The sequence below is a fragment of the Leopardus geoffroyi genome, chromosome C1, assembly GCF_018350155.1.
Source record: "Leopardus geoffroyi isolate Oge1 chromosome C1, O.geoffroyi_Oge1_pat1.0, whole genome shotgun sequence".
In the NCBI taxonomy this organism is placed as follows: domain Eukaryota; kingdom Metazoa; phylum Chordata; class Mammalia; order Carnivora; family Felidae; genus Leopardus; species Leopardus geoffroyi.
In genome coordinates, this window is record NC_059328.1 from 75906446 (window position 1) to 75926153 (window position 19708).

General features: G+C 41.0%; 1 protein-coding gene across 1 annotated transcript in view; it reads left to right on the forward strand.

Annotated features, from left to right (window-relative positions):
* Positions 1 to 19708, forward strand: part of LRRC8C (leucine rich repeat containing 8 VRAC subunit C) — an 82664-nt gene that overhangs the window by 41719 nt on the left and 21237 nt on the right. Inside the window, exon 2 of the mRNA XM_045478194.1 lies at positions 4738 to 4879. Coding sequence (XP_045334150.1) covers positions 4742 to 4879 — 138 coding nt within the window. The 5' untranslated portion in view covers positions 4738 to 4741. The remainder of the gene's footprint in view (positions 1 to 4737; positions 4880 to 19708) is intronic.

Below are 19708 nucleotides of genomic sequence, written 5' to 3' on the forward strand. Positions count from 1 at the left end.
AGAAATCCAGGGTAGCCACTGATACCTGGATAGCAGGGTAGCAGGTCTTCAGAGCTGCTGAAATTTTTGAAAGAAGAATAGACAATAAATTTTTGTTTTCAATCAGCAAGCACAAGGTCCATCTGCTCTCTCTTTAGTTTTTGGAGTTGTTTAATCAACTTCTTTATCCCCACCCTTTTGTTGCATCAAAAATCATTACAAGGATGAGCCCTGTGATATGTTAAAATAATAAAGTCTCTGTGTGTGTAGGGTATGTACAATCATGTGTAGTATGTGTGTACATGCATATATGGCATGGCCATAAACATGGGCACATACATACACTTACCCAAAAGCGGTGAAGTGTGTTAAGAGCTCTCACAAAAAGGCTGTGTCATCTTGGCCAGCAGCTTCTCTAAAAACCCATCTTAGTTAGGTTGTGCCAGTATGGGGAGGCAGTACATACTATTTAAGTTTCTTAGATTCCTTAGTCTGTCTTTATTTTCCACATTAAAAAGACTAATGCCTGTGAAGGCAATGTAGCCAAGGACTCAGCGAACATGGCCTTTGCTGAGTGCCTATGCTTTGCTTTCTCAACAAGAGCTGTCGATGAAACAACAGTGAGCCTCTACCTCAGTGCTTCTCAAAGTGTGCTTGATGGAACCCTGGTGGCCTAAACCGGGAGTCCACAAGGTCAAAACTATTTTGTCATGCTCAGATTTATTTTTATTTTTTTATTTTTTATTTTTGCCTTTTTTGCTTATGGTGCCAAAGCAGTGGTGGGTAATGCACCTTAGCACGAACCAAGATAGAGGTATCAGACTGTGCTGTGGTGATTACATTCTTCATTAGCATACACTTACAACTTAAATGCCAGTTTTATTTAGTCTCCTCATTGATGCATTAAAATTATTTAAATAACTCATAAGCCTTGGCTACACACTGTATTAATGTGCTGTACGATGAAGGAGAAGAGTACATAAAGCATTTCTGGTACATTCCACAGTACAGCGGTTGTCTCAAGGAAAAGTCCTCATTTGAGTTGAAAGTTGAGGGGCGCCTGGGTGGCGCAGTCGGTTAAGCGGCCGACTTCAGCCAGGTCACGATCTCGCGGTCCGTGAGTTCGAGCCCCGCGTCGGGCTCTGGGCTGATGGCTCAGAGCCTGGAGCCTGTTTCCGATTCTGTGTCTCCCTCTCTCTCTGCCCCTCCCCCGTTCATGCTCTGTCTCTGTCCCAAAAATAAATAAACGTTGAAAAAAAAAAATTAAAAAAAAAAAAAAAAGAAAGTTGAGTTAGCTCCTTTATCGTATTATGTCACTTTTACTTGAATAAAACAACTGATTACTCAGACTTTAGCCTGTGGAAGATATTTTCTCGAAATGAATGAAGTGAGCCTAATGCTTTAAGGAAAACATCTGATACCATTTGCTACCACAAACTTCAAACTTTCAGGTGGTGATTAGAATTTTGGAAAAATTCCCATTCCTTAAAACTTTTCTCGTGAAAGCAGTAATGATATTAATGAATGTGATTTTTTTTTTACATAATTTGTCAACATTTGGAAGATCTGCATAACTCAGCAATCCAATATTTTCCAGATGACCAAATACCAACATATCATGAAGTTTGAAAAGTTTGTTGATATAGTTTTCAGATTCCATATTGCAACTAACTAGGTCAGTTTGATATCAAAAGTTAATATCCACAATTATATGAAAAGGCTGTTAAGATACTCTATTTTCCAACTGCCTATCTATTGGATTCATAAATTTCGATCAAAATAAAATTGCAACAGACAGAATGCAGAAGCAGATACGATAATCTAGCTATCTTCCATTAAGCCAAATGTTAAAGAGATTTGCAAAAGTGGAAAGCCATGCTTCTCTCTCTCTCTCTCTCTCTCTCTCTCTCTCTTTTTTTTGTTACTGTTTTGGAGACTAGTTATAATCAACATGTAATGGGTTTATTTTTAACTTAGTATATATATTTAAACTTTCTTGGTTTAAATTTCTAATACAGTAAATATTAAGTGGTGTGATCCACATAAAAAAATGCTCCCTGGGGTGCCTGGGTGGCTCAGTCGGTTGAGCGTCCGACTTCGGCTCAGGCCATGATCTCACGGTTCGTGGGTTCAAGCCCCGCGTCGGGCTCTGTGCTGACAGCTCAGAGCCCGGAGCCTGTTTCAGATTCTGTGTCTCCCTCTCTCTATGCCCCTCCCCAACTCATGTTCTGTCTCCCTCTGTCTCAAAAATAAATAAACATTAAAAAAATAAAAAATAAAAAATAAATTAAAAAAAAAATGCTCCTTGAGGTCCTTCTACATTTCAGAGGGTGAAAGTGACCTGAGATCAAAACATTTGAAAGCCACTGCTTTACATTGGTGCATTTTATTCCTGAGATTGGTCCTCACTTCAAACAACAAGCCCAGTTCCTCCAAAGGTGTACAGGAACTCACCATGAAGGAAACAACCACCAAATCTGTCAAAGAATGTGGACTAGCACACAGGTATACTGCCCTCGTTAGCACTGTGACTGCAGCTGGCTGGGGTCACCTCCAATCTCTTTTGGGTGAGCAGAACCCCATGAACAAGCATCTGAATTCAGTCATTCACTTACTCAACAGCAGTTGTTCAGGCCCTGCTCCTGTTTGCCAGGTGCTGTGGTCAGTGATGGGAATGCAAAATGGAATGAGACAATGTGGCTCAGTCAGTTGAGCGTCTGACTCTTGATTTTGGCTCAGGTCATGATCTTGTGTGTTTGTGAGATCAAGCCCCACATGGGGCTCTGTGCTGACATCGCAGAGCCTGCTTTGGAAGCAGAACTCGGAAGTTAAGATGAGTTAGAGCCTCTGTGACTGTCACTGGCCCAACCGTGAGTAGGGAACACTTGGGGCAGTGAGGTTGTAATGACTCACTGGGAAGCAAAGCGGTCATGAAGTGTTAGGAAATATGAACTAGTCTGAAATGTCAAGGACACTAGGAATCTGCAAAGTTCTTAATTTAGCTTGTATGGCTTACCTGCAACATATGTTTTGAGAACACACGTGCATAGCATATAGGTTCTTCCTTCAAGAAGCTTGCAGCCTAGTGGTAGTAACAGAATGAAGTTAGGGAAGTCGTGTTTTGATAAAATGAGAAAATCGTATCAAATGCTGCACGGATGTCAAGTAGGCAGGTCACAGATGAGAGCGGCAGCAGGCAGTTGAAATTTTCAACACTGTGTTAAGGAATAAGCCTAGAAGGAAGACAGATTGCCGCTTTAGGAAGTCAGCTAAAGCAACAAGACAGAATGGATAATTAAAATCATTTCCAAAGATAACCACCTGTGAACTCAAAGAGGAGGCTTGGCTTGGCTTTGGGCTGTTTATTGTACAGCCCTCAATTCAGTATGAGGGAAGGGAAGATCCACAAAATAAACAAGGCTTGGGAGAATAAGCAGCAAAACTCAGCCTTGCTCTTGCTCTGTAATTAGGACTGAGTAATAAGGACAGGTGCAGGGAGCTAGATTCTTGGATCCAAAGGTGGCAAAAGGGAGAGAAATTTTCTTTTTGTCCCACACTGGCTACCCTTATTGCCATAAGAACAGAACATTCCTTCTCACGTAGCAGGGTGATGAACTTCAAGTCCCGGACCATAGGAAAGGCAGTGGGACTGAGCCATGAGAAAGGATAACACAGTCTAAGAAGGATGTGTCTCTTTCTCCTTTTTCCTGGAGCCTCAGTTGCATCCTACTCATTTATCTTCTGTCGTTGAGATAGAGATAGGCGTTTCCAAGGACAACTCATTTCTCAGAGCAGAAAATCAGGATAAATGTGAGGTTCATGGTGAAATATGCAGAATACAGAAAATAGAGAAAAAGAAATCAAGTCAAAAGCACAGGCACAGGATGCCTGGGTGGCTCAGTTGGTTGAACGTCTGATTCTTGATTTCGGCTCAGGTCATGATCTTGTGGGTTCGTGATATCAAGCCCCACATGGGGCTCTGTGCTAACATCGCAGAGCCTGCTTGGGATTCTCTCTCTCCCTCTCTCTGTCCCTCCCCACTCGTGCTTTCTCTCTCTCAGAAATAAACAGGAAAAGAAAAGAAAAGAAAAGAAAAGAAAAGAAAAGAAAAGAAAAGAAAAGAAAAGAAAAGAAAGGAATGTTTTACAAAGCACAGGGACAAAAAATGGGAAGCAAGAAAAAGTGAAGTCCTTTGCAAATCATCCCCTCCCCCTACCAGAACCACAACCACAACCAATGAGGTCCTTCCATCTTACAAGACCAGGGCCAGGTGGCAAAGCAGTCTGCCTTCCCAGGGGGCAAGTAAATGCTTTACAAATAGAGACTAGTAAATAATTAACACAAACCAATGCTGAGATTACATTTAAAATAGTTTAAAGCAGCAACCCAGGATGCTAAGATAAATAACAGAAGCGTTTCAAAGGCTGGGCTCTGTTCTCTCTGGCATCTTCATGTTTTGTTTAGGGGAAGGGAGGGTCCAGGAAATAATGGTCTGCTCTGGCCATCGTCTTTCTGGTCACGCGGAGCCAAAGGCAACCCACTTATGGAATAATAGTCAAGTATTTGCCATTTCTGTGTGGGGCTTATTTCCTCCACCAGTGGCGTTATTCAATGGCTTCATAAAACACCAATGTGCCTTGACAACTCCTGGACTAATTCGGGTCACTGCTTCTCATGGGTTGAAGCAGCACGTCAAATGCTGTTAATGCGGTGTGTTGTACATGAAGAGAAATTAATTCACAGCCTTTCCTTTCTCAGAAACATGATTCCGGTGACAGAATTCCGGCAGTTCTCTGAGCAGCAGCCTGCCTTCCGTGTGCTGAAACCATGGTGGGATGTGTTTACCGACTACCTTTCGGTAGCTATGCTGATGATCGGTGTGTTCGGATGTACTCTGCAGGTAGGTGCCTAGACTCACATCAAAATGGGAGCCAGAGCAAGACACTAAGCTGTTGAAACCTTTAAAAAGAGCTGGTGGTATGATTTTCAGCCATGTAAATACTAGTTGTCCTGCTCTACTTGTGTATGGTGTTTGTAGTCATGGGAGCCCAAAACATATTCACTGCACTTTCATATATGTATATATATTTGTATAAAACTAAATAAACTGGCCATCAAGTGTTCTACTATGATAGGGGCATCCATAAAGCACTAAGAGAGTGCAGAGGAGGGGCCCGTGGCTTGGGAATGAGAGAAAAGATGATGGTTGTATTAAAACTTGGAGAACCAACTGTATTAAGGGAGATGGAGCCAGGGGTAGAAAAAGATGCCAGGAAGGAGACAGAAAGCTGGAAGTCATGGGTGTGAGGAAGAACATGACACCTTTGGGAAACTGTCAGTAGGGCTGGCACTCACTGGGTGTCATCAGCGTGAGAGTTGAAGCCATGCCTGTGAATGGAGTCACCAGGGAGAATGTGGAGAGAGAGATGACGTCAGGAATACCAAAGTGTGAGCGAAGGAAAAAGGGGTGCCTCTGAGGGAGACTGAAAAGGGGCAGCCGTATGGGGAGGTGGAACCCAGGAGAGAGTGGAAAGACACGTGTGGTCAACGATGGCAGGCATACAACTCACTCACGGACTAAGGAGAAACAAGTAGCACCCGGGTCATTCGAAATCATAGTCTGAGTGGTTGGAAAAGTGAATGGAAATTAAAGACTGGTGTAGGTGTGACTTTCAGGTCAATCAGCTGAGAGGAAGAAAAACTTGGAAGCAAGGGAAATATCTAGAAGTGGTGCAGAGTGGAAACAAAGGCCTTTTAAAATTTGATTTCCATAATGGTTAACACATAATGCTTCCTAAGTGACAGGTACTCTTCTGAATACTTGACACATATTTTAACTCATTTCATCCTCATGGCAACAGTGAGATATCGGTGCTATTATTATCCCCACTTACAGAGAGGCAACAAAGGCACTGAGAGATTAGGGAAAGCTCCAAGGTGAGTGGCAAAACCTTTACTGAGACCCAGGCAGTTTGGCCTGCGTGTTAATCTCTAACACCATGCCCCTTTTTATTTGTAGGCTGAAAACATTTGGCCTCTTTCTACCCCCCAAAAAAGGATACCAGTGAAAATTCAGAATTTGAAAGACAGAAAAGACATACATTCATTTATAAATAAAACAAGTAGTTGTTGAAGAACCTACTGTGTTCCAGGCACTGTCCTAGGTGCTAAGAATTATCAGTGCAGGAGAAAAAAGACAAATGCCCCAGCTATATAGACTTTAAATTCTATGAGAAAACAAAGTAAGCAAAACCAGCTCATAAATTATATATATTAGAAGGTAATAAGGACAATGAAAAAGAAAATACAGCATATGTGGATGGTGTCAGCAGGTGATATTAGGAGTTGCAATTCTCACGTAGGAAGCCTTCACTGGGAAGGTGACTTCTGATGAAAGAAGTGTGGGAGCAGACCACGCAGATGTCCAGGGAGGAGCCTCCCCAGCAGAGGGAACAGCAAAAGCAAAAGACACATGGACAGAGTGTTCACAGACTCCTTGCCCTTCTCCAGGAGAACTTGACATTTGACTTCTTCAGCTTTCTAGCTCTGTTTCCCTGGAGACCTGATAAAAGTAGAATGTTAGCTGTGTTACTAGGCAACGTTGCTTGTGATATAAATGACTACTGTTTGGTCAACTGTATCTGGACTGGAAGAATGATAAATGCCTGTTAGGAAGCCACACCACCGGACTTCTGTGATTGTGGTGACACCTATAACAGGGCATGTCCCTTAACACACAGAAAATGTATCTATTGAGTTACACCAGAGATTAGTCTCTTTGGAGCATAATAAGCCTTTTAAGCCAGGGTAAATGCAGACCCCCATGTCCAGTGGATCTCTTTTCCTTGTGCCTGAGATGATCTGGAGAGGAGGGGCCTGGGGAGAGACGAGGTCCTGGGCAGGGTGTGGATCCCACACAGACAGTTAAGAAGGTTCCTCCAAAGGTAGAAAGCCTGATGCCACATTGCTGGCAAGCTGTGACTTTAATCCTGGATCTTTCTAAGTGATTCTGGTACCAGATGAGTGTTAGGATAATCTTAAAGTCTGAATGTTGAGATAAACCTAGAAGGACCCCTGGTGATGTTATAAGCCTGAAGCAGGGATGTCCCTGGCATGCTGAAGAAAGCCAGGCCAGTGGGCTAGAGCAGAGTGAGCTAGGCACAGAGTAGAAGAATAAGGCCTGAGAGGCAGTAGTTGCAGATCACACAGGGCTTTGTAGGTCCCTGTAAAGGTTTGGGTCTTGCTCTGAGTGAGATGGAACATGTTTTGAGGTTCGGGCAGAGGAGTGTCATTATCTAACTTGTATTTCAACAAGACCACTCTAGTTGTTAAGAATATAGTAGAGGGGGCAAGGATAGAAGCAGGGAGGTTTAGAAGGCTAATTTCAGAAGGCTAGTGCAGGGGCACCTGGGTGGCTCAGTCATTTGAACCTCCAACTCTTGATTTCGGCTCTGGTCATGAGCCAAGGGTCATCGGATTGAGCCCTATGTCAGGCTCTGCACTGTGTGTGGAACCTGCTTAGGATTCTCTCTCTCGGGCGCGTGGTGGCTCAGTCGGTTGAGCCTTGGACTGCAGCTCAGGTCGTGATCTCACTGTTCGTGAGTTCGAGCTTCACATCAGGCTCCATGCTGACAGCTCAGAGCCTGGAGCCTGCTTTGGATTCTGTGTCTCCATCTCTCTCTGCCCATCCCTGTCTCCCTCTCTCTCTCTCAAAAATAAATAAACATTGGAAAACAATTCTCTCTCTCCCTCTGCCCCTCTCCCTCACTCACATGCTCTCTCTCTAAAAAATAAATAAATAAATAAATAAATAATAAAAATTTTATTATTTTTTTTTTAATTTTTTTTTCAACGTTTATTTATTTTGGGGACAGAGAGAGACAGAGCATGAACGGGGGAGGGGCAGAGAGAGAAGGAGACACAGAATCGGAAACAGGCTCCAGGCTCTGAGCCATCAGCCCAGAGCCCGACGCGGGGCTCGAACTCACAGACTGCGAGATCGTGACCTGGCTGAAGTCGGACGCCCAACCGACTGCGCCACCCAGGCACCCCTTTTTTTTTTTTTTTTTTAATTTTTTTTTTCAACGTTTATTTATTTTTGGGACAGAGAGAGACAGAACATGAACGGGGGAGGGGCAGAGAGAGAAGGAGACACAGAATCGGAAACAGGCTCCAGGCTCTGAGCCATCAGCATAAATAATAAAAATTTTAAAAATCATTAAAAAGAAGAAGAAGAAGAAGAAGAAGAAGGCTAGTGCAATAAAATCGAGGCAAGACATGAATCAGATGGCTTGCACCAGGATTGAAGCAGTGGTTCTGGATATATTTTTAAGGAAAAGCTGTAAGATTTGCTGAAAGATTGAATGTGATATATGAGGGGAAAAAAATCATGACTAAAATTTTTAGGCCTGAACAACTGGAAAAAGCTTGTTTTTGAACATAAGTCTGAGTTATATGTTAGATATCCAAGTAGACCTGTTAAGTCAGAAGTTGGACAGAAGACTCAGGAAGGAGCTCAGGGTAAGTGAAGGATGGTCATCTTCACAGAGGAGGAGGTGATGGATCCAGGATCCAGTGGCAGGACAACCCTTGATTTGGGGGGAGGGGGCATCTTCCACCACAATGGGAATGATGGCTACAGATGCATTTGGTTGGAGGGGCAGGGGCGAGGCACAGAAAGATGAGAGTTTGCACCTAATAGCTTCTGTGAGGTAGAAAGCAACACATCTGGAGAGAGCTTGTGAGGGTGCGGGAGGCCATAGGATGTGGCAAGAAAGGAGGCCTGGAGTAGGGTCCTTGAGGAGAAAGGCAAATATTTAGAATGGCCAGTTTGGGAAGTCACAGAGGGAGGTGACATAGATCAGCAGGAGGACTCTGTGTCTGTTTTACTTTATTACCATGGCAGGGCCTGGAATCGTTTCTCTTGTTGGCATATCCCATGGCAGGATGAAATGCAGAAAAGAGAAACCACACAGACTATCCATAAAAACTAGTAGTTAACCTGGAACAAAATGAAAACAAGAGCAAAAACGGATGAAAATATCTACAGTGAACATCCTTTAAGAAGTGCACCTATAGCAAGTTCAGAAGGGACAAGTGAGTTCAAGCACAACTGGAGCACCTGTTCCTGTGTCATGGTCAGAATCCTGTTCCTGGAGCACAGCCCTGTTGCATCTTCCTGCTGTGCTGTAGCTCTTGGAACTCCCCACCTAGCACCCCACCCAGCATCACCGAGTATCAGATACTGACCTAACCTGGTCCCTTCACACACAGGCCTGTTTCATTCTCATAGTCTTTAGAAGAAAACGGACCCCAGTTATCTAGATATGGGAAGTATAGTCTGAGAAGTGAAGGCTCTAAACAATGTGAAATGCCTCAAAGGAAGATTGTGTCAGAATATGAAGGTTACCAGTCTCAGAATTCGTAGGAGGTGGACCATTTGATTCAACAGCATCCCCAAGTACCCACAATATGTCAGGCATTGTGTAGAGTGCTAGACACTGAAAGAGAAATATAATACAGCCCCTGACCTCAGATTGCTAGTAGTCAAAAGACCATAGAAATCCATAAGCAATGCCACTCAGCATGTAAGCACCTCAATGGTGATAGACTTCAAGAGCATTAAATATGGTGTCATCTCAGCTGCTGGAAGTTAGGAACTTGAGGAAATGAAAATTGAACTCAGTCTCAATGAATAAATATACAAAACTAATATATATATGTATATATGTGTGTATTAATATATATATACACATATATATGTGTGTGTATGTGTGTGTGTGTATATATATATATATATATATATATATATATATATATATATATATTTAAAGGAGTGGAAGGAAAAATCAGCACAAACAAAAGATTTAGTATGATCATTTCACAAAGCCCTCATTGATGAGTATCAATGGCGCTATAGAGGGCGTCTCACGGTGGGTGGGACATTCCTGCATAGCAGAGGAATTGTCTTATCTCCAATGCTAATCACATCTGCATTGAGTAACCCTGATAAGGGAACCTGTTCTAGAATCTGCATGTATTTTAGCTCCCAGAATGAAACTGTAAAAGTAAATTAGTCCCATTTTTCAGATGAGAATTTTTATCTGAAAGGTTAGGTGACTTGTCCCAAAGCCAAGAAGGATACAGTGGATTTTCCAATCTGCTGTTGATTCTCCAGAATGGGTCTTTTCATGAACGCTGTGCACACTGCTCTGGAATAGTATGGAAGCATTACAACTGCACAGATCATATGGCCAAATTTTGGATTGTGACACAGGATCTTAAGTATAAAAACAAGGGCAAAATGACCAAAAAGAAGGAATTTCCTGAATTACATCTTAGATTTTCTAAAAGATGATTCACTGTACACCTACTATAAGAAAGAATAACTTTTAACCTATAGTAAACATTAAAGAAACAAGAAATAAAATATGGTATAAATTACTTAAAGTAAAACCATCTCATATATCCATATTACACATGAAAGTAATATTCTTTAGGGGGAGAATTTGCACTCTTATTTTAGTTCTGATATCATAATCCTCTGAAATTGACTTGATGACTGATAACTTCATAAACAAAAGGTTCTCTGTGAAGCTCAAATTCCTTTCCCATTCCCAAGGCAATAATTTAAATAATCATAAAATCTTATCATAAAATGTGTTTTTATGCCTTGGGTTTCCCTTTGTAAAATGAAAGTGTGATAATTTTTTCCGATCTTATTTACAAAACAAGTTACTCTTATGGTTCAAAAACATGACAAAGCAAAAAATCAAAGGTAGGGTTACAAGAGTGCTCAGTGGTGGTAAGAGTCTCTTTGACTCTTCAAATGGCTTTGTCCAGTGGCAAGTTGATTATCTGTTTATTCCTATAATATTGTGTTCATATAGGTTTAACACTGTGCATTTTGAAACTACTGGGGAAAGGAAGAAGTTGTTATCTATCAATAAGTTGTTATCAGTGTTCATTCTTTTTTGCCCTGATGTAAAAGGATTGTCGTCAACACTCTGGTCTTACTCTTCTGACAAATATTTGTCCATTTCCAAGCAAGTAGCTATTTTCAAGGCTGCCATGGAATAAGAGAATGTATAAAGAGCATTCCTTAGATTACGTCCGTCCACATAAGAGGCAAATGTAAACTCATTGTGAACCGGGAGACTGTGCATATCCTATTCCTGTATAGTCATACACCCTTAAGGACCTGTAGTGTAAACACCCAACTTTTTGCTATAAACAACACTATTCAAAAACTCAACACACTCAATAAAATGGAACAAATCCTGAAAGGTCAACACATTGCTTCCTGGAAAAATAAGATTGCTTTAGATCTCTGCTCAGTGACTCCAGGTTATCTTATTATGACCAAATCCAAAACAGCCCCCAGGCAGGCTGTTCCAAATATAGAGTTAGTAGTTAGAAACCAGAAACAGGAACTGGAAGAAACAAGCCCCCTGGAAGCCCAAGGGGACTGCTTTGTGACTGTTACACAAGAAAGACATTTCCTGCTTTCTGAATTAGGAAAGAAAAAAAAGCCAAGAGAATGATTTCAATGACTTGAAAGCACCTACAAAAAAATCCTAGGGGACTTAACCCAATCCCCAGGAGCAGTCCGGCCAGCAGAGTTACACTGGAGAAGAGTTTGGGACATCTGGCTTATTGGTGGGAATTGAGTCCCACCTTGATTTTTTGGTACATATTGAAGGTAAGTTCCACCTCTCTGAGTTACAGCCGTCCATGTCAGTTGCACGACAATGGCCTTCAGGTGAAAATGCTCACAGGCAGTTCCCAGGAAAGTACAGGTGGTAAAAATTGTAGACTCCAGAATGATTTCAAAAGAGTTCACTTTGATAATGTGCCCTGAGTTCTGGCTTCTGTCTCCTTCCCCCACTCTCTGTCCCATACTGTCTGGATTTCTAGTTGATCTTTTCTTCTGTCAAATTTGAATTTAAAAATGGAGACTCAGAAATTCTTACTTAGCCTGTTGTGTTTGGTGAAATTCAGAGTCCTGGTGAAAGAGCAGATGGCACTAATGGGTAGGCTCGAAATGAAACCCTCATCTAAGATCATGTTTTATGAAGTTTCTGTGTACCCTCATGTCATCATTCTGCTCTGAGTCTTTGGGGAATATAAACAGAAATCATTTGGTGGCAAAAATAATTTTAAAGAGCACCCTTTCCCATCTCTGTAAGATGGTGGTGGGTCCTGTAAGAGAAGCACTATTTCAAAGTCCCTGTTACATCTAAGTAACAAAAATATGCCTTAGCTAGGACTTCCTTGTTATGGTGGTTTATTCAGACTGATACTTTTGATCTTCCCTAGAACATGACTCTTGTCATCGTTCACCTTGACAACTGAATAGGCAGTGAATCCCTGGCCACCAGAATAATATATGAGTGCCTTTCACCTCATCCTCTTGGGTTTAACATGGGGTATGAATCTAAATGCTTTTCTTAGATCGTCTAATGCCGTCCAATGCCAGTCAGTGAAGGAGGAACATTTCCCTTTATCTCACTAGCACTGATTGTTATGATCGTGTTGCGTATTGATTGTTTAATAATACACCTTTTCCCTCAATAGCACAGCACTGATAGGCTTTAGGATTTTTTGTGGGTTTTTTTTCTTCCTATAAGAAGCAAAGGAGATTTAGTCTCTGTTGTTGAGCCTGGATTGTAATTCACCAAGACCTATGTTTAAAGGTCTCTGTTGAGTAGGTTTGCTCTGATATGGAGGGCATGATCTTGTATTTCTAATCAGGGTCCTGAACTTGGAGACCCTCCCCAGTCCTCTAATCCTCCCAGCCAAACACCGACTAGCCCTCCCCTGCCCTCACTTGGTTCCTCTTCAAGTCCCCTTCTTCCATTTCACTGAGGACACCACACTCATGACATGTGGGTCATCTCAGCCACACAGGGGCCCTGAGATCAAAAGATTTGGCTAGCACTGGGACTGCATTTTAATTGTAAGGCTAGGAAATTTCTAGTTTATATCTGGAGTCCTCTGTTTAATATAAAGAGTGCTTGCTGTGCCTTCTCCTTCTGTGGTAATGTTTTCTTTATAAACTCTTACATTTTTGTTATATTTAAAATTTCTGTTTGGGAACATTTAGCCTTTGTATAGTTAAAAAAATTTACCCAGTATTATTGTTTTGTGCTCACTTTTTAAAATATGTAATAAAACACTCCCAACTAGAAGATTTAACAAAAAAATAAGATACCATTCAAAATAGCACCAAACCTATCATGTATGTAGGAATTAAGCTGACAAAGGATACCCAGGAACTTCACAGAAAACTTTAAAATGTCTAGTAAATGACATAAGAGACCATTTTAATTAAGGGGAAGATATTATGTGCCCTTAGCACAGAATTGATATTACAAAGAGGCCCAGTCCCCATGAATTATTTTATGAAATAAAAGCAATATTAATAAAATTCCAGCTTGATTTTTTGAGAAATTTGATAAACTTATACCAAAATGTATATGACAGGTGCTCACTTGGGGGGGCTAGAATGGCACAGGGGAATAAAGAAAGAGATGGAGGGGGAAGAGGAGGGGAGAGAGGAGGGAGGAAGAAAGGGGCTTTGCGTAAACTGATAATATACTGTGCACTGAAGAATATGGGTAATTCAAGCCTCTGCCCTTGAGGTTCCCCTCTCCTTAACACACACACATACACGCGTGCACACACACATTCAGCCCACCCCAACTATATAAACTAATTTATTCAAATGTTCTTTATAGAATATGAGTCAGGTGCTCCATTTAAATCTCATCCTTTTTCTTTCTTTCAGTTATAAACTTCTAAATCTCTGTACAAATATTTCTATTGGATTTCATAAGCTGGAAATTTCTTAACTCCAAGTTTTACAAATAGAAGAATCACTAACTCTAAGATTTATCATCCTTTTGTTTCAAAAGCAAAAATCTAGTAACATAAATTCCTAGTAACATAAATTCCATAAGACCATGCCTCATCTGTCAGATTTATCCTATATCCCCATGACCGAGAGCAGTAACAGGCAGGTGTGAGTGCTCACCAGAACCCATCCTGTGGAATGAAGGGGTGAGTGAGCAAGGAAGGGTAGATGAGACATGTTTTGCCATGTGCTAAGGTACAGTGAGCATCCAACAGCCGTGGGAAGGAGCTGAGACCTTTGAATCACAAAGATACTATACTCATTTGTGGGTGCTTCACACCGTAACTTCAGAGACTATGACCAGTACAAGAGAGGAACCCACGGCCCCTGTCTGAGGCCTGATGGAAGTACACTTAGCCTAAAGTTGAGAAGATTGAAGGGAACATGAGAATAGACAGCAGACACCTGAAGGGCTGCCTTGTGGAAAGTTGAAATGGCTTAAACCATTCCGTGTGTCCTAGAACACCAAATAGAACCGATAGAAGAAGTTTTAGGAAAGATTTGGGCTGAGTACAAACTCAGACTCTCAAAAAGTCAAGAACTTTCTGAAAATGTCATGCAAAGTAGTGAGTTTTCTCTTCTTAGAGATGCCCTTCCAGAAAGCGAATGGCTCAAGAATCCATGTGTCATGCAAGCAATGTTCCTTTGTTCCCTACATATAATAAATAGTGCCAAGCAGTGAGGTTAGGTGGTGATAAAACATGACAAGTCCCTGGCAAAAAAAGTGAAAAATTTAAAGTGCAACATTAGATATAAGTGAATTGTGAAAAGTAAAGCCATGTTAGGAGAGTGACAAGTGTCCTACTCTAAATAGGGTGGTCAAGGAAGTCCTCTCTGAAAAGGTGCCATTTGAGCAGAATTAAAGGAACTGAAAGAAGGAGGTGTGTAGGTATCTAGAGGAAGGAAATGCCAGACAGGAAACAGAGGAGGACAGTGTTCCAGGTACAGAGAGAGAACGGGGAGTATGGTCTCTTGCAGTTTTTCTTGCTTGGATTCTCTTTATAAGGCTTGACATCACTATTAACCTAAACTGAGCATTACCACTAATGCCTTGGAGCACCGTGCTCCTGCAAATAGCATGTCTTAGGTTGACGCTTCCAGATTTAAGTCGACTCCGACATCAGACGTAAGACAAAGAATTTAATCCTGCAGCATTTGGAACCTAGGACCTTATGATCTGCTAAAGCAATTAGCATGACCCTTTGTTGACACTTCAGCCACAGTGTGTGGCAGAAAATGTCAAGAGCATATCTCATCACGCCTACTTCAAGTTACTAAAAGACTTCAAGTTGCTAAAAGGCAGGGTGCGTGTCTAATTCACCTTTGTGCTGCCCACCTGCATGTCTTAGACTTGACATGCACTCAAGAAATGTGTTGAGTGGATGCATTAATATGCTTCAGCAGCTCTAAGGATTCAGTGACTGTCATAATAATAAAAACAATTATATGAACTTGCAATTTAAAACTGAACCAAAAACTGACAGAGGAAAGTTTTGTGTGGGGTAATTAATAAGGAGGTGATAAAAATCAGATCTTCCCCCAAAAGTAGAAAAAGAAGCCAGTAGCAAATAATTTTCCTTTAGTAATATCAGAGAGTAACCACAGCCTTCTAGAACTGGATAAGACTGGGGGAGCACCATCCTTAGAATAATTAGCATAAAGCCAGTGACAAAGAAGTAAGACTGGCTCTGTGTCTGAGCAACAAACTTGGGGGGAAAAAGTCCTTTGAGAATGTTTTGCAATAATGGGCTAGAAAGAGATCAACACACCCTGACTGATAGGTGGTTATGTGGCTTCATGTGTTAGAAAACTAGAGCCAAAATTTGTATAGAAAAAAATAGCATGCTGTTAGAGCAAAGAAATTTATAGAAATTGAGGCACCTCAGCAGAGCAAGTTACAGAGTCAATCCGGTGAGACCAATGGAGTATATTTTACAGACTGAAAATTTGTTATGTTTGGCATGTGTGGTGGTTTTTTAATACAATTGTAGTTGACTGTCATGGCGAAAACCAGGTTTTTCTTATCTAGACAATTGCCCATTTATTCAGATGTTGTACAGAGAAGTATACTGCCAGCATCCCAAAATAAACCATATTATGAACAGTGATTAAGTTCCAAAGCAATATTAATACTTGACCTTCTACCCAGGGATTGGATTTTATGAGCTTCCCTAAGAGTCTAAAAACCTCCATGTTGTTTTGTGGGAAAATGGTTTCTTCATTCTAAACAACCAGTTTTCAAATGGACTTTTGAGGGGTTTTTTTATATTCATTAACTCTTTAGTATACGTTAGTCTTTCAGGGGGTTTTAAAAATTAACATTTACTGGTTCTTGAGTAACGGTGATACTTCCATGATATCGGTTTATTCTGTTCTTTGAAGTTTGTAGTCCCGCACTAATTAAGTTTCTCTAAAAAATAAAAATAGAATTTCAGAATTAGAGAGAATTTAGAGGTGAGTTAATATAAGTTCCCATCCAATATAGAAATCTCTTCTATAACATCCTTGACAGATTAATACCTAGTTCCTATTTGAGTATATGTGGTGATAGGGAGAAGTGTTTTGTTCAATGAAATTTTTGCTATGAAACTGCAAGTAAATCAGTACTGGCTGTTGACTAGGTGCCCGGGACTGTGTTAGGTACTATGGGGGATACAAAATAATTAAGGCTCCGTCTCCTTAAGGAATAGTTGAAGAAGCAAAATAACAGACTTTCATTCTACCGTTTTGTTTGCTGTGCTGTGTTACATGCTAAGTTCTGACAACACAAAACTTGCTCTTGACTCTGAAGGTGTTTAAACTGTTGCAAAGATAAACATTCACGTACATCCTTCTAAAATGCAAGATAATTGCTGCAGTGTGTGTGCACGTGCGTGTGTGTGTATGCGCGCATGCTATATGGTCATATTTCAACGACCAGTTATTGCAATGGCTACAAAGCAGGAAAAACAGTTAAGTCTACCTGGGGAAATCAAGTTTGTCTACATTCTATATAGGATGATTTAAATTATATTCCTGGGGGAAGAAAGTATTACGCTGTGTTACAGAAAATAAGACTTGTGAGGCAAAGTAAAATTTAATTATATGTTCCCTTGGAAGATTATAGCAAATAAAGACTCTCAGATTTTTTATTTAACAGCACTTCTTCTTCCTAAAGAATAAAGGCTTTTAAATATGCATAGTGAGTTTTCATCAGGTAATAATAGCAAGTGCTAAACATTAGCTTTCTCTAAGAAGTAAACTTTGCTAACTGGCAAATTAGGGTCAGCTATTTTTAAATTGAGCTGTGTCTCCCTACTCAAAATATATTAGTCTGTAAGAGCTGGTGAGATTCTTTGCACTGATACCTTAAGCTAAGGCTGTGTAACTTTAAGTTCAAATATGTTCGCTTATGTTTTGCGATGTTGATGTTAACTTTTTAAAGTTTTTTTTTTTTGTTTTTTTTTTTGTTTTTGGTTTTTTGGGGGGAAGAGAGAGAGAGGTAGAGAGAGAGAGGTAGAGAGAGAGAGAGAGAGACAGAGAGAGAGAATTCCAAGCAGGCCCCACGCTGTCAGAGCGGAGCCTGATCTGGGGCTCAATCCCACGAACCATAATCAAGAGTCGGACACTTAACCGACTGAGCCACCCAGGTGCCCCAATGTTAACTTTTAAAATGTAGTTACTGTGGGTGATGTATGGAATTGTTGAAATACTATATTGTATGCCTGAAACTAATATAACACTGTATATTAACAGGAATTAAAATTAAAACCTAATTTTAAAAAAAACAGGGAAAAAAATTAAAATGTGGGTGCGAGATGTTGGGCTCAGAAATGCCTACAGCAAAATGAGGAAACATGGTAGAAACATATCTTCTAGTTCACTTTTGTGCATGATCATACTGGTTAGTCATTTAGTTTTATATTTTTAGAAATTCTGCACTATCAGTGCACCTGTGTGGCTCAGTGGGTTGAGCGTCCAACTCTTGACTTCGGCTCAGTTCATTATCTCACGGTGTGTGAGATCGAGCCCTGAACCAGGCTCTGCACTGAGAGCAAGGGACATGCTTGGGATTCTCTCTCTCCCTTTCTGCCTCTCCCCTGCTCGCTCACTCTCTCTCCCTCTCTCTCTCAAAATAAATAAATAAACAAACACTAAAACAAAACAAAAAGTTCTGCACCATTAACCACAAATCTTCTGTCTAATAAACAGGCCATCAATTACATCACCATTTTAACGGAAAACATGAACTCTCCCATAGGTTTTTAGGTGAAACACATGGTTTTTCTGAGCCTCAGTTTGATTCAATGAGCAGGATTGGCATCATTTCCATTTCACAGTTTATTGTGAAAAAAATGGTGGTAAAATAGAAATGTATTCTTTTTAGTCTCTTTAACTATAGACTTCAAATGTCTTCATCTGGTGCATTTCCTTCAGCCCTAGGTGTGATTAGTTGGGTCTCTGGCAAACAGATTGAGAAAGGGCTAAGAGAAAGGACCAAATGCTCAATTCTTCCCTCTCCCAGAGGACCCTACAGGAGCTATATGGACAGAGGACAAGACCAGGCAAAAGAACATTTGATAAAAGAAAAAAAAAGAACATGTAATAAAAGAACATTTGATAAAAGCCCCACTCTGTCCCCAAACTCACTATATCAATCTCCTGGTGAGCTAAGCCAGACCTCAGATAAGTCACAAGGCCTTCCTTTGCCTAACCACCGAAGGCTATGTGATCTGGGGTAGGAAGAGGGGGAGGGCAGCTCAAGAAGCTGCCTTATCCTCTTTCCCTGCACTTTAATCCCTGCCTGTCCAGAGTTGGAAAGGGCAAGGAAGACACTGAGATCGGGACAGTGGGGGGAGGAGATTGATTGTCGATTCTCCCTAAAGCCAGGGGAGAACTTGTCTGAGCTATCCTCCCCAGGCCCTCCGAGGAGATGGTCCGCTTCCAACAGAGGCAGTTCCAGAGCCATCATATCACATCAGCTTCAAGAAAGAAGAGAGACTTCAAAGTGGTGACCCCCAAGGGAAGCTCTAAAGAGAGTCCAGAAGAACTCATCTTGAGAGCTCATGTCACTTGAACTCAGAGCCTTCACCCCTTATGAGCACCAAGATTCACTACTTTTCCTTGAATGCAGCTATCTCTACTAACCCCATTTCTCCTAGAAAGAAGGAAGGAGGAACAAAGGAGAATCTTGAGTTCTACCCCGAGGTCAACCACCTAGATAAGTCAGAAAAAGACCCATCACTGAAATTCATCCTATATGGTAAAAGATCCATTTGCCTGGAATGTATGGAGCCTTTCTTATCCAAATTAATGATATTTCTGGAGTCCAGATAGGTTAGCTTCCAAAAAGCATGATGATTAAAAACAACTTTTTTCCTTACCATCCAACACACCTAAATGAATAACACTTGCCTTGACTTTTGCCTTTCCGGCAAGCTTTCCAGGATGTCACAACAAGGCACAGGTATTCTCTCGTAAACTATACCATCAGTTCCCTCCCATAGATTGACCACAGCCTTGACATCGTTCACTTGATGAGCAATTTATTCTTTGATTATTAGAGTAAATTAGTTTTTGTTTAGTAAAACAGTTTTTTGTTTGTGTGTGGATGCTTCTATTGTTTAGAATTCTGCATCTTTATACTGGTTGTACATTGTGTGGACCATCCAGAGGATTTGTTTCTCTTTGGACCCCCCCCCCCCCCCCCACAGTTTCTCTCCTCTTCCTTCAGCTCACAGTTTATCAGAGAACTGCAGTGTGTCCAGGGATAAGTCATGTTGAGTACAGAACTAGGATTTCAGTCCCTGGAGATTGCTTTAAAAAGAGCTTTCC